Source organism: Ipomoea nil, unplaced genomic scaffold, assembly GCF_001879475.1.
Source record: "Ipomoea nil cultivar Tokyo-kokei standard unplaced genomic scaffold, Asagao_1.1 scaffold1421, whole genome shotgun sequence".
In the NCBI taxonomy this organism is placed as follows: Eukaryota; Viridiplantae; Streptophyta; class Magnoliopsida; order Solanales; family Convolvulaceae; genus Ipomoea; species Ipomoea nil.
Window position 1 is genome coordinate 2,933,059 of NW_017617849.1, and position 27,167 is coordinate 2,960,225.

Below are 27,167 nucleotides of genomic sequence, written 5' to 3' on the forward strand. Positions count from 1 at the left end.
AAAGTAAATATAACTATAATTATTTTATATAACCTGAACCAAATGTCTCTACGTTTTGTGTTCATTTTTAGTTTAATTTTGGATATATCCGAGATACCAAACTCTTAACCTTTAATTAAGAATAGAAGAGTCTCTTCCACTCAATCACCACTCAAGTTATTATTTTTACTTTAATGATAACATAACTATCATTCGGCTTCTTTTGAAAAGTATATACTATAATTAGTATGTCTTAGACGTGTTGTCTAGCTTAGCTTTAGTTTGATTGTAAGAATCTGGCTTGTTCCGTTCCCAGACACGTATCCAGCATGAAGTCAACACGTGGTGAAACCGGAGAAACGAGAGAGTCAAAGCATGAAAAGCCCCAACCTCACAGCTTTAAGATCTACTCATAAAACGTCTCTCCGCTCTCCGCCACCGCTCCACGGCAGCCAAGACCAAAAACAAATCCAATCCAATACCACTTTCTATCCGCTCGGCTTTTCTCCAATTCATCAAAGCCGATGTGCGTAACAATGAATGTTTTACACGGAGCAGTATGGAAGGGCGGGGCATTTTAATTTGTTAAGCATCCTCCATATCTTGCGAATTGCGAGGGTCGGGTCGGGTATATGGTTAGGGTCAGAAACTGCATACATGTATAGAAAATAAGTTTCGAGAATGGTGAGTAGTATAACAGAAGGTACAATGATACATCATGTGGTCGTAGTGTTGCTGCTTCTTTGGTTGCTCAATTCCTTCGATTACTGCCATCCTTTTGCTTACTTTGTCTCTCTCGTCTATCTATATTTGGTAAGCATAATTGGTCACATATTTTACTGTTTTTGGAATTTAGTTTAATTTAATTTAATTGCTCATGCGATTGATGATCACTTCGATATTTGAAGGTTCATGAGAGCTATGTGATTAGATTGAGGAGGAGATTGCAGTTTGAGGAAAAAAGGCAGTCGTATCAAAGACGGGTGATTCTCTCTCTCTCTCTCTCTCTCTCTCCCTATGAATAATTGTTTGCTAGAAATGTGAAGTTCAGATACCGATCCCATAAAGTTTTTGTTTTTATTAGGAAATATAGATAGAAAGTGGAAAATTAAAGGTGGTCTAAAAAATTCCTCAGAGTAGAATTGGGTTTGACTTTTTATTGTGACACTTTTTTCTTTTTTTTTTTTGAAATAAGAAAAAAATGTTTTGATTCTGAACGATCAAAGTAAATAAAGTTAAGTATGTGGTGGTCCCAAAATGTTTTGATTCTCTTTCTGCTGTCTGTGATTCTTGAAACGAATAGCTCCACCTTCCTTTTCAGTGTTTTAATCTGTTTTGCTTGCTTGGATTCCTGAATTGATTCTTTAATACTTGTCTAATCACTCTCCTTTTGCTTTTCTCCAGGTACTTTCTGATTCAGAAAGTGTAAGATGGTTGAATCATGCTCTAGAGAAAATCTGGCCTGTTTGTATGGAGCATATTGTCTCCCAGAAAATTCTCCTTCCTATCATACCATGGTTCATGCAGAAGTATAAGCCTTGGACAGTGGTAAGGGTTTAATTAAGTTGCTTACTTGATTTTCTAACATCTCTTAATGACTGAAGTTAAATTTCCACCTTTTTGTTTGTGTGGTTTTCTAACTTCATTTAAACTTTACCGTGTCTGGTAATAATTTAGATAAGTAGCCTTTTAGTGGATATAACTTATAGACACAACAGAGACTTGTTTGTGTCTGTGCAGAAGGATGTCGATGTTCAGCATTTGTACTTAGGTAGATGCCCGCCTATGTTCACAGAGATGAGAGTTCTTCACCAATCCACAGGAGATGATCACTTGGTATGTAACCCTCATTTGGGCATGATCAGTAACAACATTTTGGCTCAATAGTTGACAGGCCAAACTAATAGTTCACCGCGGCATGCTTGTAAATATAAGTCACATGATATAGTTTAATTCATACAAAATATAAATGAACCTTTGGTTAAATGAAATTATAATTATCAGATCGCATTCTGATCACAATATCTGCTCTACTCCAATATTTTAATGCTCAGAAATTAGAATGATGATCCTAATATTCAACTTGAGACTTAGATGCACATCAAGCTTAGACCTTAAATTTCAAAATAAAGAGTTTGCCCATTTAACTCATGAATGATAAGAATGTACCTGATCTTTGGTTGAAGCTTCTTTGATTAGAACTTCAGAGGACCAAGTATTTCATTTTTAATCCCATAGTTGTTTTGTTATTATTGACATTTACTACTTAGTGTTTGTAACTTCATTTATTTATTTATTTGCATTATTACCTGTTTTCTGCTGATATTTGAAATAGTTTTTAGTTTTTGCCGATCAGTATAGAAACAAAATTTAAGTAATGAAGTAAACTTAAAATGTAGAAGGGCGTCTATATCTTTACATTTATATATAAGTAATACAAATGAATTCTCAAAAAAGAAGCTCTGCTAAGCATGGTCATCAATGCTATAAATTGCTCCATTATGACATATATGTATTTTCTACATTGAATTTCAGTACACATTTAATGCAGGCCTTAGAGTTGGGAATGAATTTCTGTACTGAGGATATGAATGCATCTCTAGCTGTCAAACTGAGGAGAAGATTGGGCTTGGGGATGCGGGCAAAATTACATCTGTTAGGCTTGCATGTTGAAGGGAAGGTAAGTTATCTGAAAAATAGTTTCTCAACCATAATGATTGTAATAGTAATGTTCATTGAAGATATGCTCTTTGGAATGTAGGTTTTAGTAGGTGTGAAGTTCCTCCCCAAGTGGCCATTTCTTGATCGTTTACGGGTTTGCTTTGCGGAGCCACCTTATTTTCAGATGACTGTGAAACCTATATTCACTCATGGACTAGATGTTACTGAACTTCCAGGAATTGCTGGATGGCTGGTCAGTGCAATTACTTATTAATTTCTCTTTTATTGTGTTTGATTTCAATATCTGTGTGTTTTGTGTATGTTTATTTAGTTTTCTGTTTTTATTAGGATAAGCTTTTGGCCATTGCTTTTGAGCAGACACTTGTTGAGGTAATTCCTTAGATATGTTATTTCATTCCCCTATATTAGCAGGTGTCTTTGTTTCTCCTCCATATTCTTTCCTCTGGTATGTTTGTGAGAACAGTGTCACACTCCAGCAACCTTTAATATGCTAGGATGCTATGAAGTTCAAAAGTTAAAGATGAATTACATTTACAATTCTTTTGCAGCCAAACATGCTAGTTGTTGATGTAAAGAAATTTGCTTCACCAGAACCAGGTACACGTGACACTACCCACTCTCTGTGCCCTGCTTCCTCTTTTTTTTTTTTTTTTTTCCTCCTTTCCTTTGAGTTTTTGGTAGTGAGGGATGGATGCTCTGAAGTGCACAATGCTAGGTCCATTCTGATCTTACTATTTTAGTATACAAATGGATTTAGGATTGATGATAATTCCGTCCCTTAAACAGATTTTCTTATGATTGTTTAAATTTAGCAGTATGTATGTTCCCCTTTTTTGGTTGTCTTCAGAAAATTGGTTCACGGTTGATGCTAAGGAAACCATTGCTCATGTTGTTGTGCAAGTTTTCGAGGCAGCTGGCTTGAAGCCATCAGATCTTAATGGTTAGCTCTATCTATCTAAAAGTATGACTGAATAAGAAAGAAACATGTCTTGTAACTGTTAGTGGATTATTTTCAGGATTGGCTGATCCATACCTGAAAGGGAGACTTGGCCCTTACAGATTCAGGACCAAGACTCAAAAGAAGACACTTACTCCAAAGTGGCAAGAGGAATTCAAAATCCCGGTTTGTTCCTGGGAGTCACCTAATGATGAGCTCAAGATTGAAGTTTGTGATAAAGACCATTTTGTGGATGATTCGTTAGGGTGTGTTGTCTTCTCCTTTTATGTTAATTCTTTAGACATACACTAGTTATTACGGAGTAATTCACAGGAGATTGCACTCAAGATATAGGTTCATTCTGTTGTTTTCAAATGACTGCTCTGCACTAAAATCTATTCCTCCTGTATTGTAGAATTTCTGACTAAATTCCTCATGCTTGAAAAGTTTTCGTTGTTAAGTTGGAAGACCTCATCAAAAATTTTGTTTTTAGAAGCTTAGTGCTCCATCTCTTGGTAGAAACTGCTATGGAGTTCTATTTTTAAATCACATGCTGATACCTGGCAGATTTTGCTGCGTAAATCTCTTTCCTTCCACGGCTGGAGATGAACTGTTTTTGGCTTATTCAAGTTTTATGGTTGTTCTAGTATTGCTTTTAGTTTTGAGATTAGTTTTGTTATTTTTCATAGCACATAATGCTGTTTCCCCATTACTATTATGGAAATAATAGCAAGCTTTTTTTTTTTTTTTTTTTTTTTTTGCAGAGGATGCTCTATAAAAGTTACCGACTTCAGGGATGGCCAGAGGCATGATATGTGGTTGGCTCTTCAGAATATTAAAATGGGGAGATTGCATCTTGCAATAACTGTGATTGAGGGTGACAAAAAGGTACCTCTTATCCTTTCACTAGATTTCACTGTGGACTCTGCACCAAATTTAGAACAGTAATATCTTGCCATCTTGGTTATACAATATGTTAATGTTTTATTAACAATCATGTGATTGATAGCTAATGTTTATTAAGATGCTAATCCTTGATTGGTTAACCAGGATATTGACCCAATGTTTGATGAAGGAAGTTTTGATGATGAGCAAAACAGAGACTCCTTTGAGAATGATGCAGCCGATGTAGGCTCCCCAAGTGAATTACCTGATAAAGCCCCTAAAGTTGCAGACAGATATGAGCCCATTGGTATTGAAGGGCAAGAAGAGACTGGGGTATGGGTTCATCATCCAGGTGTTGAAATTGCGCAAGTCTGGGAGCCAAGGAAGGGTAAAGGTAGGAAAATCGATGGTGAGGATTCTGATTCTGTGGGAAGTTTTAAGTCAACGGATGGGAGTTTTAAGTTCAAAAAATCCGGCTCGTCTCGGAGTGATGACAACAGGTCTGATGAAAACGAGAGTGAAAATGGACATTCAATGAATCGACTGCATAGGGGTTTGAATAAAATCAGTGCAGCGTTTCACAGGAGTCCCAGAAATCACGATAAATCCAGCAACCTTGATGAGCCAGCCCCATCTCCACATATAAATCTCAAGGCGCTAAATACAAAGAGTATTGGTGTGACGTTTGTAGTGGATGACACAGATGCTCAATCCCCTACAAGAAGATCAAAAGAAGATGCTCAAACCCCTGCAAGAAGATCAAAAGAAGACGCCAAAGAATGTCAGGAAGGAGATGAACAAGATAGTCCCACTAAGGGGAAAATGAAAGATAGGGCAAAGAACATGTTGAAGCATGTAGGGAAATCCGCTCAGGGTGGCATAAAACATGTTCTTACTCGTAAAGGATCAAGAAAATCAAAAGCCGAGTCAGAGAGAGACAACTCCGTGGTATCTGATTCTTCAGACGAGTCATCTGTTCCGTCATCAATTGACACCCCGAAAGTCGTACCAGATTCAGTTGTTCACGATACATCTCCTCGTGGTAATGATTCCACCAAATCTAGTGATTACATAACCACCGAGACTTCAAATGAAACCGCAGTCATGGAGAACAAACCAGTACATAGAGTTGGCCATGAAGATGCATGTGTGATGGATGATAATCCCCTTCCAGGGGCCCAAAAAGTAAATGATTTAGAAACTTCTCAAGATTCAAAAATTCCATTGAAAAATGTTACAGAACAATGAGGCAATTGAGACAAATGTTCAGTTATGGTTTTGTGTACCTTATGAGTGATTAGAATGCTCAGATTTGAGTGCATCTTATTGTCATTGTTTGTGTGTTCTGTACAGTCTCCTTGAAAAACATTATAGTACACATTAGCCATAGTGTGGTCTGCTCCTGAAACAATTCTCATGTTGGCTTATGCCTATGGTAGATTTTGCAAGAGTATTTGTGTATCTTGTATCCCTGAACATACTTTTTGAATTTCCTACGATACAACATCATTATATATATATACAACATCATTATATATATATATATATATATATATATATATATATATATATAAAATTTAGAAAGAACAAAGAGTTTGTAAAGTGATTGCATTTCTATGGAGATTGGTCTGCAATAATGCCTTCAAAGGACATTATAACATAATTACAGCAATCTTTGGAATGTAAGAAGCATTGAACCATCTTTTTCCACATTCCCATTCTTGGTACAAATCCATGCCTCATCATCTGCTTAAGTACCCAGTCCAAATGAACACTTAGATTCTGATCACACAAGCCATGGACCATCAATTTATACGACTCGAAGCTCGGGTTCACTCTCTTGTCAATCATCACACCCATGAAATCTTTGGCATCAATAAACCTCTTGGCATCAATTAGCCCATACAGAACTTCCTGATAAGTTCCATCGTTTGGGTCACAGCCTTTATGCATTAACTTGTTGAAAACCTCAATCCCCTCTTCAACTCTCCCTTGCTTCCTTAGTCCAGAAATCAGTATATTATACATGATTGTATCCGGTTCCACTCGCTCCCTTTCCATCCTCTCCAGCAACCCGAATGCCTCATCGACTCGGCCGCGGTCGCACAGTGCGCGCATGATGGTTGAAAAGGTGCGCACATTGGGTGCGCAATTTTGCTTGGGAAATTCGTCGAGCACCTGGAGTGCAACCTCGAGTTTCCCGCAGCTGCATAGCCCTTTGATGATGATATTCAAGCAACAAGCATCGATCTCCACGCCCAGCTTCGCGGCACCCGTGTACACTTGATGGACAACTTCAAACTGCTTCGTGTTCACGAGCAAATTGAGCACGAAGTTGAAGGTTTTCACGCTCGGCCAGCACTTGTAATTCGGCATGTCAAAGAGGGTCTCCATGGCTTTGTTTATCCTCCCGCCTACATTCCCATAAACCCTGATCACATTGTAGAAAAACGCATCGGAGAGCCTGCATTTTCTCTCAAGTTTGATTCTTTCCATAAGCGTCTCAATTGCATCCATGTTCTTGGCTTCTGCTAGCTTGTTGATGACTGCGGAGTAGAGAGCTTCGTTGGGGGTATAGTCCTTGCGTTTTGACATTTGGGTCCATAGATTCAGAGCTGAATTTGGGTCTTTCAGATTCTGGAAAATCTTGATCACTTGTGTTGGGCTGAGCCAATCTTTGTGGTTGATGGGATTAAAGTTGTCATAATGTTGGATTTCAGATGACGAAAGATTTGATCTTTGAACAAAAGTTGAAGAAAACAGCAGAGATGGGTGGATTCTGGGTCTGTAAACAGTTAAGAAACGCAGTATCATTCTTCAGATCAGTCTTTTGGTGCAAAGAGAGATCGGTGGAACATGAAACTGGGAATATATATATATATATATATATATATATATATATATATATATATTACTGGGGAAAGAGACCGCGTGACAAATACTACAACAATGGTTGAGGTTTAAATGACACGCGTCGTACGTTGTGCATGCGCCATTGCCAGTTTCCTACTCCAACATAAACTAACAATTTCCCTTGAATGGATAATGGATACATATATGAATTGTTAGGAAAAAAAATTAAAGATAAACACAGAAGCTTTTAATTAGTTGTATTCATTTGTAAATTATTACAATTAATCAATGTTTTGTAAAATATTTTGTCACGAAATAAATATTATACATATATAATTTAGTAAGTGGATAATGAATTTTGAAAGAAAGTACTAGTAAATAAGTTTTCAAAAATAGAAAATAGAAAATAGAGAACAGAAAACAGAGAACGAAAGTAAACGGATCCTAAGTTTCCCAGCTTAATGTCAGGCACGGATAGCGACAATGTTAGATTCAATAAATAGATGGATCAACTAGTTAGCTTGCCATAAAATGAGTAGGGACGATAATAGTGTAGCCAAGGTACCGAGTTAGACATGTCAATCCGGTTAAGTTCAAAGAACTAACTTGTCACTAGTTTTAGACTTGACTATGAAGGGACTGAGGCGATTCGAATGACACAACTAGTCGGGAGCTATTGACCTTTTTCTGATGAATCCATGGCAGGGCAAAACTTGTTTGGCCTCATATGAGGGTAAGGTTGGTTCGCGATCGAGGTAAGAGGGGTTTCGGGACACCGCATGAATGTTGGGCATTGTGCCAAACTCAAGGCCCATATGACATTAAGGTCCAGTCAATCATTAACTCTGCGCACAAGGAATTTATCTCTACACTTTTATTAATCCAGCTTTTAGAGTGTACATGTTGAGTTGAGTTAGTCTCGGCATATTGAAATGTTAATTTAATCTTGATGCCTATGGTATAACATAAAAAGAAAATGGGCTATTTTCAAAGTCAGATATGGCATTGAATTGCAACATTGAATCAAAGTTGTTGTGCCAAAATCAAATATTCTTTGTGGCATTATATAAGTTGGAAGGATCTACAAGTGAAATAGAATGAATCCTTTTGAAATCAAAGCTTGAAATGATCCCAGGACTATTATATTACAGTGAGCTATAAGGTTCTTGCCACAAGGAACTATACCCATGTTCCTCCAAGAAAACTCCATCCCAGAATTGCGTATGATGCTGCTCAATCCCCACAAACATAACCGCATCTTCGATTTCATCTGCAGAATACTCCAACAACATACTATTCACCTCGTCACTAGAAGAACAACAACACGCCATCTCCGCATCAGTGGTCCAATCAAACTCGAGGTCCGAGGATGTGCAATAGCCCTCGGATGCACTCAGATCATACGGCTGAAATTCCTCCTCCATGGATCCATGAAGGTCCTCCGATTTAATCTCCGGCAGGGAAGTGAAATCATCTCCGCCTGCAGCGGCGGCGGAAATCTCAGCTTCCAAAGACCGCATCACACTCGTCAACCTTTCATCATCCGCATCCTCCATGAGTGATTCTTCAAGGAATGACGTCAGTACCTCGCTGTTGATTTCAAACGCACTCAAATCATATCCAAGGGTTTCAGCCATTACTGATGCAAGAAATCCAAGAATTGCAGAAAGTATAAAACAAGAATGAAAGAAAGAAACTTAGAATGCTTCTTTGTAATATAATTCTTGAATGATAGAGCTTAAGATGGTGATGATCAGAGTGGGTGATAAGCCTTTATATATAGTTTAAAGGTCAATAATGGACATGGACGCTTATTTTTATTTTTATTTTTATTGATGATCGAGAAAACTCGCATTCATTATCTCAGGATGTGTAGTTGATAAATCTTGTCTTGTAATTTTAGTCAGTAAAAGATCATAAAGAGGTAAATAAACTTAGATTGTTCATAGCTGAAGTACTCAAATAAAAAAGATTAGGCTATTTTCACTAGAAATTAAATTTGTAATTTTGTGATTATCAAGTCAAGAACTGATGGGATTGTATGAATATAGGAGAATCTGATATCTAGTGTTGTTGTTAGAGAATGATGAAACTACCTGATCCTACCACGTGGACTGTCCCCTCTGGAGTCTAGAGAACCAACAAATCATGTGCATGCACCAAATTAATATCCTTAACTATGATGATACAATAATAATATGTGTCTGCAAAAGATGGTGGGAGCTAGCTGGTTTGATTCTCAACTACTGGGATGGTACGTTACGTTGTTGCTTCGAACCCTCTATTCAGTTGTATTGCTCCACTAAAAAAAATCCTGTCTTGTCATATATATATTTGTCTGAAATTTTGCAATGTCCACACAAAATTGGTCGGTCAAATTGTTGACTTAACAATCACAAAGTTACATACTCTGATCTGAAATTGATTTTTGGCTTGAACCAGTTAATCTATATACAATTTAGGATAATTATTTACTTTCTTCTGATCCTTTGCTAATTAGAATCACAACATAGACCCACAAAAACTATGTCAATTATTAAACCTAAACAATATCCAACACCAACAGGATTTTAGTGAATAACTTTAATTTGCATTATTCTCAACAAAAAAAAAAAACAAACAAAAACTTTAATTTGCATCCAAGACATGGCACGTGCTCCTTTGGTACAACGTATATATCTCATTCTATTAGCTTAATTATAAACTTCAAACTTGATTAAAGTTTGGGTATGATATGATATGACAGTTGTATTCCCCCGTTAATAATTAAGCCATAAGTTTAGTTCAGAGAATAATCTGTATAAAATAAATATACCACTATATACGGAGTACTTAACAATCAAACATGAATTTATTGACCAACTAAAGGTCGGTGATTAATTGATACAGTCAATTTATTATTATTATTATTATTATTATTATTATTATTATTATTATTATTATTATTATTATTTAAGTGACAAAGAAAAGCCACATCTACTACTAAAGGATCACAAAGAGATAAATCAGCCTATATTATCATACCCGATTCAATCAAATTAAGAAGGTTAACAATAAGTCACACTCTTAATTATTGAGAGTAAAATTTGTAACTTTAATCTTAATCTTTAAGCTTATGAGTTTTGGGGGGGTATAATTTATCATCAACTAACGCGTATAATATTTGTCTGCTAAATAAGTGGTGAAGAAGTATTTTGCTCACAATCATAGAAGTGTATTGAAAACAGGTGGACTAACTTGGTACAGATGAACCTTCATTGCATACCAACAAAGGGACAATGAAGAGACATCAGTACGTATCTCCAGTAAAGATATGTTGAATTATTATAAAATGTATGGACACACATCAAAATAAAATATGAATTATATATTATGATCATACGTGCACCATGTTCCACTTAATTGTAGGGTGTACTTGATCCATCATCTTCAGTACACTGCATGCTCCTAAAAAAAATTATTTTTGAGGTGCCCATTTTCCTTTAAATTAATATAATGACTACAATATAATATATATATATATATATATATATATATATATATATATATATATATATATATGAAATTAATTAAAGGTTATAGACTTATAGTGTGGATCGATTGGTACCATATATCTTTGTACAAACTCAAGTCAAAAAGTGTACTGTAGGGATAAAATTGATTTTGTACCGGTAGAAACACAAAGTCTTCACAATTCACTTTGGGGTAGGGGTGTAAACGAGCCGAGCTGAGCTCGAGCTTGGGTAGGCTCATACTCGAGCTCGTTAATGATAGACTTGCTTGAGCTCAAGTTCGTGAACTGATACTCGAGCTCGAGCAGCTCGATTGTTCGAGTTCAGGCTCGAATTCGAGCTCGAGTTTAGGTTCGAATTTGAGCTCAATTTTGATCTCGAATTTAACCTGTTTGATTTAAAATTTAAATTACTTTATTTTATGACTTTTATCCATACATAATTATTAAACTATTTTAATTTCCCTCCCCTAATTATTATTTTTATATACTAAATATAATATAATTATATTATATATAATATATTATAAGGTTCGCGAGCGGCTTGTCGAGCCGCGAGCCTAGAGCCTACAATACCTTAGCTCGGCTCGTGCTCGTTTAATTCACGAGCTGCTCGAGCTCGAGCGGAGCTCGATTTTGACCGAGTTCGAGCCGAGCGTTGACTGAACCGCTCACGAGCGACTCGGCTCATTTACACCCCTACTTTGGGGTAGTCTTGGGTATAAGAGTCATTGGTGAACAATGCTTTTCATAAAAAAAATGCAGAATAATATCATCTATTCATTTGGGGTGATCAATGACTCAAAAATAAGGAAAAATGTAGTGACAATTCCCATAAATATTACAAAAACAAAGTTTCACGATTCATTCGCTAATTAATATGTTATAATGCATTCAACTTGAGTGTACTTTTATAGAGCATGAATGCATTTTACATATTAGTGAATGCAAGCTTTGTCAAATGTACTTTTAAAGTTTATAATAATTAAGAAAATATCGCTGTATTTTTCTTTCTTTTTTGTTCCCTTTATAATATTTTTTAACCATTAATCAACCAAATAGACATATGAGATTATTTCATATATATATATATATATATATATATATATATATATATAATTTTGAGGTGACCATTTGTATTCCCATTATCTTGAATACAAGCTGGCTCAAATTCAATTTGAATACTATACACACGATGATGCAACTCATGCAAATAAACAGTTTGCAATCCTGAAAAAGGGGAAATAAAATAAAATAAAATATTCCGTAAGTAGGAAAATTATCGTCAGAGAAGATATGTTGAGTATTGACTAGGGTTAAATTTAACATCTTTGTCATTAAAATATAACGTTGACTGTTGTATGTACAAATATAATGAAATAAAATTACGTCTTTATTATTAGTTATAATTTTTGAAGTAGTGATAAATGTTTAATAGTAAAAAGTTTGTACTTCAATCTACTCCAGCCAACATACCAAAAAGAAAAAAATAATAAAAAAATTGCAAAACTAAAATTTTACAAAGAACTTTAGTTCATTGCCTTTGATTTATTATTATTCCGAGTATAGTACTTTACATTCTAGTTACTTGTACATCTCACGGGTTGATCTAGTTAACCTAGCCTTAATGTTGAGGCATAGTTTCTTGCCATAAATATCCATAACCATCATCACCATCCATTATCGTACTACGATTTTCACAGTTAGGGTAATCTGCAAACCAAGAGTTGACGACGACGCCCTCATTTGGTATGGAGAATGAAGATTCTATTTCCATTTCCATCTCCATATCCATCAACTTCAAATCATCAAGAGCACTGGGTTCCCAGAAATGTTGATTTTTAAAATTATTATCAGAATCCTCGAAAGACGACTGATGATAATGATGACTGTCTGTAAAGAAATCATAGTCATCATCAACCGCCGCCGTACGGCCGTCGATTTCGGCTTCCAAGGATTGGATCACACTCCTTAATCTCTCGTCATCGTAATCCTCTCCGACCACGCCTTGCGTGTCGTCAAGTATTGACATGAGCAGCGCAGAGTCAACTTCGGAGAAGTCGCCGTTGTTGCGGATGAACTCATCGTCGCCGGCGAAGGATGCCCAGTTCTCAGGTATCGCGGCGGCCATATATGCGTTTTACAAGGGATCGAGATAGATGGATTGGAAGAGATGAGAGTAGAATTAGTGGAGAAAGGGTTTGAAGATGATGATGCAGATTGCAGTTGGGACGGTGTTCTAAGGGAAGCAGAATAATGCCCTTAAATAGCCAAAACTTTAGTGGCCGGCATAGAATCATTAATTAATAATCTAAATCTAAATTAGTAAATAAAGAAGTATCAAAATGCATGTCACCATATCCGGCCCCATAATTAAAATGGTGTTCTTCTTGTATACACAATATTGCTTTAATTAATAAAGCTTTAAATTAATTAATTAATTAGTCCCGGAATCAATCGATCCATATGGCTATATGAGTGCTCTTACATCATTTTTCTCATCCCAAACAGTACACTTAATCTATTTCTGATTGTGAAATAAATGGATGAAAAATAGAATATGTCATAAATGTTTTTTTTTTTAAAATACCATTTCAATATAATGTAAGTTCAAATCAGGAAAAAAAAAAATAACCAGCTTGGTTGTCATCGTGAATGGCGGTGCACTCTCATCCCTTAAGAGAGGTCGGGAGTTTGAACCCTCTCGTATGGAAAAATCAATATGGCCAACACTTTGTTTATTAATTGGGCCGGTCCGGTGCGAACAAGGGATTAATCTGAGTATGATACATGCTTAAAGGTGTCTCATACAGTTATATATGGCCTACTCAAGACACTTCGTCGTCTAACAAAAAAAATATCAAGAAAAAAATGCACACAAATAGCAATATGAAATATGAACTTAGCATTTTGTGGGGAGTCAACCTAGTCTGTGTAATTTTTCTAGACTACTCAATTCCTTTTTGCTATGAGAAAATCTACTAAATATATATTCTCCCTATAATACAAAGTGAATCAATTTCAATTTTGATCATTAAGCCTGTCTTTGGATAATTTTTCACTAGAAACAGTTTTCTTGTTACTCTTACTATTTCCACTAGAAACTCCGACAATTTTCTCTTAGGTCTTCAGCACATGATTGATAATTTCTTCAACTAGGTTGACTCAAAAGATCTCGATAAATCTTGAATAAGTTCGAGTCTTGTGCTTTGCAGTGATACTAATTACTAAATGTCAATAATCTCAGCGTTGAAGCTTCTAATTAATTTAATTTCTTAATACTTGTTTTTTATTTTTAGTTTTAGTTTTAGTTTTTTTTTTTTTTTTTTTTTTTTTTTTTTTTTTTTTTAAGTCCACAAACTCTATTTATAGACATGAGTTCAAATTATCCATTGAAGAGATAGACAACTCAAACATTGAATTTCAAATTTGTCCCTATGGTTATTCGTATTTTGTTGTGTTTCAACTATTTCTGCTATTTATCTCTTATCCTTGGTTATCATTTGTCTAAGTTGTTAGCAAATTTTAATTTATAGCTTTTTTTTTTTAATACTTTTTTGAACGTTGAATCTTTTCTTCAATATCTCTAGAAATATCTAACTTGAATTTTGTATCAACAATCTAGTATGACATTGATGTGAATATATTTTTTGTTGTTGTTGATATATCTACAATTTTAATAAGAGCGAATATTGTTAGGCCCTTAACTGGAACAAAAAAATGTCGGTCCTATTGTTTCTTAAAATGAATGGTTCATATTATACTATTGTTTCTTAAAATGAATGGTTCATATTATTTTTATTTTAGTATTTTTTTATTGATTTTTCTTATTTACCCTCTATTATATTATTTTCTTCCCTTAAATAACTTAAATTCCGTTAGCATAAACATTAGTAACGGAATATTCCGTTAACTATTTATTATTTTAACTTACACATTAATTTCTATAAGAAAAGTCTTAGTTTCGAACCACATCCCAATTAGAGTTGGCATAATTGTTAAACATATACTACGAATATGTTAAAATATATTTAAAATATATATAATATAAAATTTAACATAAACTTTGTTCAAATAATTAGTCTGACTAAATACATAGCATTCAAAGTTAAGCATCAAATTAAAGATTATAAATCAAGAATTTTAAAAATCATTTGATTTTTATGCATTTAAAAGAAAAACATATTTAGGTTAAGTTTTTTTTTTTTTTTTTTTTTTTGATTTAATTAATCTTATTTTGATTATTTAGATTAGAAAAAAATTTAATATTTGAATTATATTTTTGCATTATTGGTATGATTTAGGTCGTTATGGTATTCATATTTTTAGTATGTATTTTTATAATGGTACAATTATTGTATATTACTTTACAAATATTATACTATTATTTTTTTATCGAACAAAATTGTTCTTACATCATTGTTAGGCCTGCACGACCTAACTACAAAATTGTTGATCATAAATACAATTACACCTGGACTCTAAAATGGTAGGATCATTTTCTAACGAATGACAATGCTGACATCCCGCTGGCTCTAATTGAACAAGTTTAGACATCAGAATTTTATCAATGCATGAAAACTTCTAAAGAAATTTGTAAGTTAATTTTTACTATATTATTATAACAATATCAATTGTAACTATATATTTTAAATTATTTATTATATCCTATATTGACAGGAATTGTAACAATTGTCATTGACACACTCTCAAAACAATTTGTCTCAACAACGAATGTAAACTAAAAAAAAAAAATCAACGATTGCGTTATTGTTGATGAAAAGTATGTATGTCACTTTATTACTCTTATTAAACTAAAATAAAGTAGTAGCTACAACAAAAAATAATACATATGCATTTAATTAATTTAGAATTAGATGTCTATAATGCCTTTATTTTAAAAAAAAAAAATCTTCATTATAAAAAAATTAAAAATAGATATAATTTCATTAGTTATATTATCTTTATTTTCTACAATTCAAAGATTCATTACCTTCAAATTTATTAATTTATTATATTCACGGCATTGTCCATTGTCTTCTTTTTACATTATCTTGTAATTAAATATCAAAGTTATAATACAAAATACATTATATATATTTATTTACCAAGTATTTTATACAAATATAATAAATATTAATATTTTGTTCAATACTTTCACATGATAACCTACGACACACATCTCACAATGCATGAAACATGTAGGGGAAAACTACCACTACCAAATATCGATTAGAAAATTCAATAAATATTATCTTGCATTTATATATTTTGAATTACCGATTTAAATAAACAAATTCAATATTGATTTACATATGCATGAACATCTCCGATATAATATTGCGTTGATATACTTTGAAATACTTATTAAAAATAATAATTGGGCATTATCCCATTCGCGCAAAGCGCGTAAAAAAACTAGTATATATATATATGTTTCAATGAAGTTAGTTATCTTGATAAGAAGACTTGACAAATAATTTTTTGTTTGTTTGTTTTTTTTTTAAAGGAGCCTGTACGACATTTATTCAAAATATGTAAAAATAGAGGCTGGTGGATCAGTGTCCTAGTACATACTAGCCAACTGATTAAAGGCGGTAGAAGCTAATGCATGGGCTAAATAATTATCTAGTCTAGGAACATAACGAATCAAACAATAATCAAAAGATGATAAACTAGCTCTGCAACTGTCAATGGCATAACCCAAGTAAGATCGTGACGAGTACGTCATAGATGAAAGGTATTGTTGAAGCACCAAACAATCCGTGAAGAGCTCGATAGACTTTATTTCGCGATTTCTTAACCACGACAAAACTTCCTTGCATGCGAAAGCCTCCGCCATCAGGGTTGAAAAACAGTCTTTCATAGGGGCAGTCATAGCCGAAACATAACCACCTTGCCAATTTAAAATAACAGCTCCCACCGCCGCTTTGTTCGTTCGTGGGTCGTATGCCGCATCGAAGTAGCATTGGTCCCTCATGTCTTGAGTAGTATGGTGTACCAAATTTGGTGTAGGCGGTTGTGGCGTAGGCAGCATGGCAGCAGCGTCGTCTCCTGGAGCATCCACTGCCGTGACAGTGTGATTGGCGCCCACTGCCGCAGCGTGGCGGCTTGATGCCGTGGAGGTGTCCGGCGGATGTAGACGACCGGGGTGTGCAACCTTCCAAGCATTCATAGCTGATAATGCCATTGCAATTATCTTCCGAGGTCTGGGCAAACTCGCATCCCATACAGCTCCATTTCTTGCACGCCAAATATAATATAGGAGTGCCACTGCATAAATAATTCCATCATCATCTAAAATATTCGTCAAATTATTAAACCAATCACTGAAAATATTTGTGACACTATTGGGGATTGGAAGGTTGGATTGTGCCCAAATGTTCGCCGTATAATCACAAGTGATTAAAGAATGCACAATATTCTCATGCATAATTCCACACATAGCACAAGTTGGATCAATATCAACTCTCTTTAATTTATAAGTAGGTTCTCCGTAGTGGGTAGAATATCATTTAGAGCTCTGCATAAAAATGTTTTCCACTTTGGGGGGACTTTAAGTTTCCACAAATTTTTCCACTTATCAAAGGTCCCTACCGGCTGGGTGTAGTTACCTACTACTATCCGGGTGGACCAGTCAAAGTTATATCCCTCATTTATGTCCATGTTTTTAATACTAATCGTTTTGTACATTGTGCTTTTAGAGTTGTACTGTATATTTTTTTTGGACAAAAATACACATACCGTTTTATCTTTTCCATTATTGTTACAATAATGCACATGCATCCACCATATATTTTCTTATATTCTTTAATGATAATAATATTTGTAGACATTATATATTGGATTATTATAATAAATAAATTTGATTTCATATACATTTTAATTAGTAGGGATTTGTTAGCTATTTAAAAAATATATATATAATTTACCCATCGCGCATAGAAAAGACTAGTAAACTTTATATGCATCATCAAAATCTATTAATACAATTATACTTAACATCATTAAATATAATTTAGATATAATTATTATATATAATTCGATATAATTGTACAAGATAATAAGGTCTAATATTGAATAAAGACTAGTAAACTTTATATGCATCATCAAAATCTATTAATACAATTATACTTAACATCATTAAATATAATTTAGATATAATTATTATATATAATTCGATATAATTGTACAAGATAATAAGGTCTAATATTGAGTTTTTAAATTTTAAAAGTTTATATATAATATTTTTTTTTGAATGTTACTGGCCCCCTATTACATTGTAATATTTGTGCATATACTTTTTCAAAGCACCAATAATAACACCTCTACTGAGGCTTGAACTCGTAACCTTCTAAATGGAAATCCAACTCGGGTACCATTAAACCAAATAGTCTTAGTAAAAGTTTATATATAATTAGTTATTACAAAATATAATTTTTTTTTGGGGGTGGTTCCATAAGCTTTTGCTCATTAATTTTAAAAAAAAATTGGGATTCCAACAACACAATCCCACATGGTTAGCTTCTCGGGAGTCAATATCAAGCAAATGATAAACCAATCACATAAAAATAACATGCTTTGATATGTGTGATCCAACCATCAATAATGATTAATTAGTTCATATGGTACATATATAACATAGATATTTATTTAAATTAATGGACATTGTTTAAAGAAAAGATAGCTAGTACTATCATAGACAAATTAACGGCACTATAATAATACGTGTGACCCTGAACTATTGATGCATGTTGCATCAACTAACAAAGGCAGGACTTATTAAACAATAGAAAGAAACTTTTAGTGGAGAAGGAATTGAACTTAATTATCTGGTTTATCAAATAGATTATTACTCCGTGTTATATATTATATTAAAGTGTGATCTATAATTGATGGGGATGGCATTATGCCATTATTGGATGCATTTCTTTGAGTACCATGATTTTAAAACTTACTAACTAAGAGTGGATCCGAGTTATTGTCAAATTTTATTTGAGTTTTTTTTTTTTTTTTGAGTATTATTGACTCTATTATAATGTAGTATTTATCCATATACATAAGCACAAAAAGTCAATGTCTTCACTGTGATTCAAACATGTGATCTCCCATTTGGGAGAGCCATAGATGTTTCATTGAGCTACAAGCTACTTGACAAGTTTTTTCTTTTAATTTTATATATATAGCATATGGTATCTTATCTTCATTATTATGAGATTAATTTGAATTCGGCTCGGGTAATTATATCAAATGTTTATCACTACATAAAAAAAAAAAAAATTTAACTAGTAGCAAAAACACAACTTTATTTCTATATATTTATATAACTGTAGTCAACACTACGTATCGATAGCAGGATGTTGAATTCTGCCTCTGATATAGGCCTCTGCTCAACATGGATCGTGTATGCCGAGCTCGACTCTTACTCGGAAAAAAAAAAAAAAAAAAAAAAAAAAAACAACCTTGTAGTTACATTATCGGTCGTTTGCTTAACTCTTGTTTTTTTTTTTTTTTTTTTTTTTTTTTTTTTTTTTTGTGTGTGTGTTTAAAAATTGATTAAATATAATCGGTATACTGTGGGCACATGCATGATGAATCCCCAGTTCCCCACCTAAGATATATGGGGTGGAGTGTTCTCTCAACTACTTCAATAATGGATTATTATTGTTATTAGTGGGGAATGGGATATGATATCCTCCTTCATTATGAACAACAAATTAATAGTGGTTTTGATTGGATGTAAAATGGGTGTGCAGCTGAGGTGATGGAGGCATATATATATTAATATAATGCAAGCTTTTTGCCAGCAGGTTCTCAAAAGATTAAAGATTCTCTAAGCATGTTAGGATTTATATATGTATGGTCTAACCAAAGTTTGGCAAAGTTGATTCCAACAAGATATTGGATATATATGATGCAGATTTTGGTTACCTATTATTATTATTTTGACCACACAACACAGTATTTGATTGGACCACACACTATATGTTTGCATTTGACATATGGGACTTGCATCAACAGCACTCGTTGCAAATCTGGCCAACTTATTAGTTGGGTTGCCTCCAAAATAACAAATAGGTCCTACCGGGAGTCGAACCCAGGTCGCTGGATTCAAAGTCCAGAGTGCTAACCACTACACCATAGAACCATTGATGTCACAATTCAAATAACATACATTATATTTCATAGTCAAATGTTTGGAGGGCCAAGTCTAACATGCTACTATTGAAACGTGACGATGATTGCTATGCGAATATAAGAAAATAATTTCACCTTCAATTCGCTAACTTTTAGCGTAGCAGTAAGCATTTGATTTAACAATTAGTGTCATAGTATGTCACGTTTACTGCTACGTAAGTATAAGCAAATAAAGTTACATCATCACTATTAACTATAATTTTGGCATAATGATAAGCACTTGATCTTAACAATATTATGGTTCTTGGTACAAATAGAGACAAGTACTCATCGATAGTGAAATTTCTTTATATATTTAATATAGAATGTAATTTTATAATACCACACGCATAGAAGCATCGCACATATTAAAAATAGAAAGTAACAGAACAATACTATATATAACAATGGTATCAATCATGGACTTTCTAAAAAATTTTGACAAGTGGCAATTTTACACTATAGCAATGATATAACCTTTGTAGCCAGCTAGCTAGCTAGATACTTATATAATGTAATGTGAAGATCATAAACCATGTAATGTGGTCTCTGATTGCACCCATTAAGATCTAAAAAAGCAGACATTATTATTATTATGTAAGCAATTATAGGTTGGAGGAGGTGGATATCATTTTTATGATGTGATTAGTGATGAGAGATGAGAGGTTGAAATTGTGTTTGCAATCAGCATCAGAGGTTGACAATTGTGTCAGATTTATGTAGCCTCACCGCATATTATTTTAGTTCGTGGAATTATGACAATAACCAATTTCATCATTATATTATATTGTCAAACCCACCCATCAACGAATAATATAATAGCTAGGGTTATCCTATCTTATACACACCTATTCAATATCAATAACATGAGGAATGCTAAGAAAGGAATAAATTGACCGCACGTTCGGTTCGTGTAGCAGTTGATTATTAAGAGTAGAATAGTATTTTTGAAAATAGATATATTCTATTGTATTAGTGGATCGGACCTTTTGCTCTCTTTTTTGGTCTATATTTTTTATTACTCAAAATAAGTATTTAAGAGTTTTTATTTTTTTTCAGCTATTATTGGTGATGGTCGAATTATCTAACCACGGGTTAAGGGTGATTAAAAAGAATATCAACTATCTTTGACGGGTGGTTGGAAAATTTTAAGTTTATAAACTTTTAAAAAGAACTAGAGGGAGGGAGGAGAGAGAGCGAGAAAAAAAAAAAAAACATGTATGGTTTGGAAAAGTTTTTTTGAGGATGAGTAGTATTTTGTTTTTCAAAAGCAAGTATCACATGATTAGACGAATTTGTCTTTATTATTTTTATTATCATTATCATTGTGCAGGGGCATGGTAGCTTTATACTCGTTATTGTTTACCATTCTAACCCCATCAAACAGAATCAATATTCTCAATAATTTCTTTTTTCACAAACCAAACATCGGAATCAATCTTTTTACTTGATAATTTATTTTTCAAATTCATTTCTCCTTAAATATTATTGGTGAACTACACTTGGCCAAAGAGTGGAATGGGAGGACGAGGAAAAGAGGAAGAGAAGGGTAAACATAAATTTGAAATATATTCGTATATTAAATTTCAAAGTGCGTGAGAACAAAATCTCTATCAAGAAGTTCGCTGATTCTCCACTTGACTTAAAAATGTAGTTGAATGGCTTCCGGAGTGCAGCTCATTCTTCAATGAATGACTTTGTTGCTTAATCTTTGTTGAAGGGCCAACATGGCCGACTTTGTTACTTAATCTTCGTTGAAGGGCCAACGATTTTTAATTAGATTGATCTTTAGTCCACTTTAGCTTGGCTTGATGCTCAATCCACTTTAGTTTGGTTTGGTTTGATCTTCAATCCTTTAGCTTGATTTGTTTTGAAAATCCAGACTTCAATTCTTCAAGTGTGTTTTAAAATGTCAAATGACGGCTCTATTTATAGAAGAAAATCTAACAACCATCCCTTAACAAACTCCCTAAACATTTATCTAATTAAATTAATTAATTATTTTTAAAAATGAACCTTGTCCAAAATCAAGTCTAGATTCAAGATTCTATCTATCTAACTCAAATTCAAATTAAATTATAATTATCAAATTCAAATATAATAAAATTATATTTAAATCATAATTATAATTATTATTAAATTCAAATATGAATTGGACTTGGACTAATTAATTAATTAATTAATTCAATAGTCCAAATCAAATTTACTCGGACTAATTAAATTAATTTAATTATCATGACTCAATTAATTAAATTGGCCCAATAATCAATCTCAAAATTAGGCCCAATAATAATTTCATTAACCCATTTCTCGACTTCAAATTTTATGTCTCTACAACAATAAACTAGTTTTTTTTTTTTTTTTTTAATAGCATCTTATTTTGCCAAGGTCGGGTAGAAACTCAACTTTTTTCACTAAAATTTGACAAAAACATTGGTTTCTCCGCTCAAAGAAACCTAGTAAGCGATTCAATGGAATTCTCTGACAACAAAGAAACCTAGGCGTAAAGAGAAATCTAACAATTATGTTTTGGTTGGAATCTAGCGAGCAAAAAACATATTTGTGAAGCAAAATTTTGTGTGAAACCGTTTTATGAATTTTTGTTCATGAGATGAGTCATGTCGAACTATTTTAACTTTTTTTGCCGTTGAGCACCACTCTAGGCTCTAGTTGGCCTTTTATGTCGGGCCAAGGGCGCCGAACATGCCCTTCAGAATGATCGGGAGGTGGCCAAGATGGCCTTGGCCCGAAGGGCTAAGAAAATTCACGAGTTGGAGAGAAAATATGAAAAAACAATTGAGGAGTATATTATCAGTTATATATATATATATATATATATATATATATATTTTTTTTTTTTTTTTTCATGTTTGACCTTTCTTTTTGGAATCACGGTTTTATATTGTCTAAGGGTCAATTTCAAATAAAGGCTGCTTATTATTGATTTTTTTTTTTTTCGAAGTGTAATTTAACAAAATAGCAGTTGTGTACTAAACTGCAGAACCCTTCAATCATCTCGGTTTGGTAACCATCTCAGGGTTAACGGGCATGTGTCATTATATATACATTTATTTAGTGATATTTTAATTTATATTATGGGATGTTTGATAAATAGCTGTTAATGAGTTTGATTATTTGATAGTATTGACGGATTGTAAAAAGATTTTTGGTAAATTAAGGGTTAGTTGTTAACTGATTATATGCAAAATGATTTTCTCTCAAAAAGTTAATATAAAAAGCTTTCTCTCAAACACGTATATTATTATTGGTTAATAACCTAACTATTTTACCAAATAAATCTATTTATATACTACTCACAAATGCTCAATTAACCCATTAATCAAAAACAAGAGCTAATTATACTTTAACACAAACTTAAAAAATTCTTGCATATTCCATTTTTTTCCAGGTTCCATTAAGTTGTCAATGCATATTAAACTGACATGAAAGGCTATAAATTAAAACCAAGCAAATTAAACCCTATCAATATGTTATTCATCTTCGACTTCTTTCAATTCTTCGATCAGCTTCTTCTTCTCAAAATTAATTGTCACATATATTTTACTTAGAAAGCCAGTGAGGTTCTCAAGAACTAGATGCTGAAAACTCTTTTCTAGCTTATCAATATATTTATTGTTTCAACCCAACAGGGTAGCTCAAGTGGCAAATAAGCTCTCTTTGTGGGGGAGAATTTTGGGATAACCCGGGTTTGATTCCCATAAGTGACAATTCTCTTTGGACCAACTTCTGTGCCTCTCGGAGCGAACCGGGTGACAGAGAATGACCCGGACCACAATGTGTGGTTTACACCCAAAAAAATATATTTATTATTTCATCGTTTCGATAAAAAAAAAAAAAAAAAAAAAAAAAATCCTCACAATAGAGACTTTCATTCATGATGGAAAGTCAAAGTAATTTTAAGCCCTAAACATGTTGGAACTTGGAAGGAGAAATAGCAAGACAATTTAATTTTTAATAATAATAACTGAATCAATTAATAAGCCATTAAGAGCATTTACATCAGAGGAGAAATAGGGGAGAATTCATTACTTTTGAGGCTAAAATGCCATGGTGGCAGAGAGAGAATCAAGAGAGAGAAGGGATGGGGAGCATCTGTAAATGTTGGGATATTACTCTGCCCAATATAATAGTATACATAGAAGAATCACTCAGTCTATATATATATACAATCAGTACAGTAATAAATTAAACTGTAAAGTTTGAATGAATAACCCAATTTACATGAATGATTGAGCTGAGAAGCGAGAACTATCGCCATTTTGTAACCTTGATCCAAATTCAACCACAACCTCCACCATCTCCACCTCCTCCACCACCACCACCACCACCACCGCCGCCATCTCCTCCTCCACCTCCACCACCGCCATCTCCTCCTCCACCTCCACCACCACCACCACCGTCTCCGCCACCAAAACCGCCATCACCACTTCCACTGAAACCTATGTCGGCCAACGCAGCAGTGGCAGCAAAGGTAGTTGCAGTAGCAGCAACCCCGACCCCACTTTCACCACCGCCACCTGAGCCGCCGTTATGGGCGGCGGCATGCATACCCCCACCGCCATTATAGTTGTAGGTCTGACCAACAGAAACTCTAGCTCTTCCTGCAGGCCGTACGCCACCGGAAACCTCGTAACCTTTCTTCTTCTTCTTGCCGCCTCTCTTACAAAAACAAAACATAATTACAATCAAACGAAATACGAGAATTACTATACGACTATGATTCCAGGATATGACTATTATTTCTGCATTTTATCTGATATATAACACATATATATGTTGCAACTTGCTGCGTTTCTTCAGGAATGGATTTTGTATATACGTGCCTGGAACGAAATTTAACTCTATATTCTCAGTTGACTTGACCAAGTCAATCAGCCCCACGCAGAATAACTGCACATAATTGACCAACTCTTAAAAATATTTTCTCTATTATATATAAAAATCTTATCATCATATACAGTCGGTTTGAAATTTGAATTGTCTATGTATGACTAAATCAAATGATTTAAAAGGGCTGTCATATAAAAGGAATTGAAAACATTACAGATAATGTTGGGAGGCGGCATAAATTAAGGTCGAAGGCATTGAAGTATTTGCGTAACCGCGAAGATTTCATAGTTGACCGATCTACTATTATTTTATTTGTGATTGTGATATTATAAGGCAATTTGCATCCATCCCAATTATAAAGTTGTTGTGGCATTTCTTTTAGACATAACGTGTAGCAACTCTTCTTCTCTTAAAAGGTTGAATTCCCAACTTCCTTAACACTCCGATTTGACCGAGCATTTAAGAAAATATAGTGACTTAATAACTTAATAGACATGATCAAGTATGGGTGTGCACAAAGGATCTGCCCATTTTGGATATGATCCCTACACTATTACTCCTGAGGTTCAAACATTAGTCTCTTCCTCCAAATACTACATACTGAACTAATAAGTTAAGCCCGTGCGAACTACGTGTAACAACTCTGACCGATCAAATTGTATTTGTTGCAATTTGATTTTCAGAATTGCAATTCTGGCAGCTTTTACATTTTTTTATTATTATTTTAATTATTATTAATACTTTATTGTTAAAAAATAATTTTTTTAATAAGTTGATATGATAGTGAGTTATTTTTGAAAGAGGAGAGGTAAATGCATGGATGAAGAGTGAATAGTAAATAATTATAAATTTTGTTATGTGGTCTTTCACTGAGAAAAAATTGTATTAGTGCGGAAATGCGAATAGCCTAACTTGTGATATTTGATAATTATATTAGATTTTAATTAATTAACAATTTAACTGCTTAAAATATCACTTAAAATATGATGTATTAAACTCGTACCGTTGTAATTATGATTCATTGGTCATTGGTAATTGTCATGCTTAATGCATTCTTATATGAATTTGGATTAGTCTCAGGTAGAAATACAATTCAACAAATTACATAATTGAAGTAAGGTTAGAAAATTAATACGGAGTATCATATTAAAATGCATTTTGACTTTAAAAGGTAATAAAATAAAGAAAAAAAAAAAACTATTAGTGAAAAACAATTTGTTATTTAACATCTGGAAAATAGAGGTTAAGAAATTCCAACCCAAAATTACATGCAGAAGAGATGATTCATACAGACAAACATAAATATTTCGGTGCAGTAAAAGAGCATACAAACATCAAATAAAACAGTTCCATTAACATTAATCCCCACCACCATCACCTCCACACCCGCCATCATCGCCTCCAAAACCGCCGCCACCACCACCACCACAGCGGCGGCGGCGGCTCCGGCGGCCAGAACAACCATATTTCCATCTCCAGTAGCTTTGTTATGCTCAGTTCTCGCGTCCTTAATTGTTTCGCAAGGTTGGAACCACAATACACAGGAAACCGAATACATACATAGATGACTATATACAGCAGACAGAATCCATACTTGCATCTTAGAGGAAACCGAATACATACATAGATGACTATATACATCCGCTTATCTTGTAATTTTTTTTTTTTTTTTTTGAAAAAAAATAAAGTTCATTAAAATCAAGATATTATATGTTCAAGAATGAGAACCAGCGGCTCTAACTAATGCATGAGCAAGTTTATTCACTGATAGTGATAGATGAACATACTGAATAGACATTAATTAATTCAAAGTGTCGTTTTAGTGACGGGCAATAATTTAAAATGCAACCAATAGTCCGGTAGATTATTATTTAAGAACTTGCATACCATTTGACAGTCCGATCGCAACACAACATTATGTCATACTTTTTCAAGAATCTACGAAAGAGCCTCCTTAACTGCTATAACCTCAGCTAGGTGGGGATCATTTAAGTACCGAACTAGTCCACTCCTGGTGGCTCTCCTGGCAGCCACGAAGTTTCCATTGCTATTTAGTATCACAATGCCATATATAGGAACTTTCTGTAGCATTATTCAGAATCGAGGCATCAACCTCCATTATTACAGGAAAAAAAAAAAAAGTGGGACAAAAAAAAAAGTTAATGATATTATATGACAATGTCAAAATAGTTGAGTACTAAAAGTGGGATTTGATAAAAAAAAAAAAAAAAACAAAAAAGGAAAAGAAAAACAAAAATGCAGCACTATAAGTTGCAGTTTCATCATCATCCT

The 27,167-nt window shown here is 33.6% G+C and overlaps 2 protein-coding genes and 1 non-coding gene across 5 annotated transcripts; 1 reads left to right on the forward strand and 2 right to left on the reverse strand.

Annotated features, from left to right (window-relative positions):
• The first annotated feature begins 245 nt into the window (after window positions 1-245).
• On the forward strand, window positions 246-5,979 carry LOC109187856 (C2 domain-containing protein At1g53590-like). Of its 3 annotated transcripts, XM_019338219.1 has the most exons (12): window positions 246-792; window positions 888-962; window positions 1,384-1,527; window positions 1,720-1,815; window positions 2,531-2,659; window positions 2,741-2,893; window positions 2,989-3,030; window positions 3,210-3,258; window positions 3,509-3,601; window positions 3,678-3,864; window positions 4,363-4,486; window positions 4,649-5,979. In XM_019338219.1, exons 1-12 carry the CDS (start codon window positions 661-663, stop codon window positions 5,729-5,731), a joined length of 2,307 nt encoding a protein of 768 aa, XP_019193764.1. In that variant the 5' UTR covers window positions 246-660; the 3' UTR covers window positions 5,732-5,979. The 3 variants fall into 3 exon arrangements, with proteins under 3 accessions (XP_019193764.1, XP_019193765.1, XP_019193766.1); XM_019338220.1 differs by lacking the exon at window positions 1,720-1,815; XM_019338221.1 differs by lacking the exons at window positions 246-792; window positions 888-962 and having other exon boundaries at window positions 1,437-1,527; window positions 1,698-1,815.
• A 103-nt stretch (window positions 5,980-6,082) lies between these two features.
• On the reverse strand, window positions 6,083-7,364 carry LOC109187858 (pentatricopeptide repeat-containing protein At3g14580, mitochondrial-like). Its single transcript, XM_019338224.1, has one exon. It carries the CDS (start codon window positions 7,295-7,297, stop codon window positions 6,098-6,100), a length of 1,200 nt encoding a protein of 399 aa, XP_019193769.1. The 5' UTR covers window positions 7,298-7,364; the 3' UTR covers window positions 6,083-6,097.
• Window positions 7,365-19,923: 12,559 nt separating this feature from the next.
• TRNAQ-UUG lies at window positions 19,924-19,995 on the reverse strand. The gene has a single exon. It is a non-coding gene; the product is annotated as a tRNA-Gln (tRNA).
• Window positions 19,996-27,167: the final 7,172 nt, after the last annotated feature.

Bases quoted from the DNA above. Each gene is read 5' to 3' on its own strand.
- LOC109187856 (XM_019338219.1), top strand. From the start codon at position 661: ATGGTGAGTAGTATAACAGAAGGTACAATGATACATCATGTGGTCGTA. The intron at 3,259-3,508 runs GTACACGTGACA...GGTTGTCTTCAG, and splicing joins ATTTGCTTCACCAGAACCAG to AAAATTGGTTCACGGTTGAT. The intron at 3,865-4,362 runs GTGTGTTGTCTT...TTTTTTTTGCAG, and splicing joins TTTGTGGATGATTCGTTAGG to AGGATGCTCTATAAAAGTTA.
- LOC109187858 (XM_019338224.1), bottom strand. From the start codon at position 7,297: ATGATACTGCGTTTCTTAACTGTTTACAGACCCAGAATCCACCCATCT.